Source organism: Dendrobium catenatum, unplaced genomic scaffold, assembly GCF_001605985.2.
Source record: "Dendrobium catenatum unplaced genomic scaffold, ASM160598v2 original_scaffold_14792, whole genome shotgun sequence".
Classification (NCBI taxonomy): Eukaryota; Viridiplantae; Streptophyta; class Magnoliopsida; order Asparagales; family Orchidaceae; genus Dendrobium; species Dendrobium catenatum.
The window spans coordinates 274-916 of NW_021333252.1; the positions used below are offsets into that span (position 1 = coordinate 274).

The 643-nt window shown below is 42.9% G+C and overlaps 1 protein-coding gene across 1 annotated transcript; it reads right to left on the minus strand.

Moving 5' to 3' along the window:
- Positions 1 to 239: 239 nt before the first annotated feature.
- Positions 240 to 637, minus strand: LOC114578407. Its single transcript, XM_028691577.1, has 2 exons — positions 571 to 637; positions 240 to 487 (listed from the first exon to the last, which is right to left on the minus strand). Exons 1-2 carry the CDS (start codon positions 608 to 610, stop codon positions 255 to 257), a joined length of 273 nt encoding a protein of 90 aa, XP_028547410.1. The 5' UTR covers positions 611 to 637; the 3' UTR covers positions 240 to 254.
- Positions 638 to 643: the final 6 nt, after the last annotated feature.

Consider the following 643-nt stretch of genomic DNA (forward strand, 5'->3'; position numbering starts at 1 on the left):
AACTTTCCCTTATTATATCTCTTTTTCTCATTCATTTAATCCAAGATTTTTTCAATGTCTAATTTATTATAACATAACAAAATTTAGTGTAACATCTATCTGACCAAACAGTTATAGAATTTAACCCCTTAATGGTTTACTAAATTTTTATTTACAACATTTCCTAAATCCAACTTGACTTAGGATCTTACTTGTAGTCAAACAGCTACCAAGACTCTGTAAATTAACCAAACAGCTAGAAGGCAATCAAATAATCATGAATCAAAAGGCAAAGGGGAATGCCTGATATCAACCCTCCTCTCCGCTGCCTCCTCCAATGCCTTATAAACAGCACGTCCCTCTCCTGCGCCGAACCTCTCCAAGTCAGCATTAGAATACCCATAGTCACCAGATTTGGGATTTCCAGGCTGTGCCAAAAGCTGCCAGTACTGCGCAATCACGTCAAGGCGCCTGGTCGCATTTCCCGCCATCCATCTGAGCACGTCCCCTGCCACCAATTAAGCAAAACCCTAAATTAAGAAGCCAAATCTTGACAAGCTTTTTTGGTCACACAGTGGAAGGACAATGTACCGGAGGCGAGCACGCCCGGTACGCGGGGGAGGAGCGGCATATCGGTGGGGATAGATTGCACCAACCATGCCTT

What these genes read in the sequence shown, in the direction of transcription:
- LOC114578407 (XM_028691577.1), bottom strand. Translation starts at nt 610, where the DNA reads ATGCCGCTCCTCCCCCGCGTACCGGGCGTGCTCGCCTCCG. An exon ending in ACCGGGCGTGCTCGCCTCCG is followed by an intron (nt 488 to 570) that starts GTACATTGTCCT and finishes AATTGGTGGCAG; the next exon opens with GGGACGTGCTCAGATGGATG.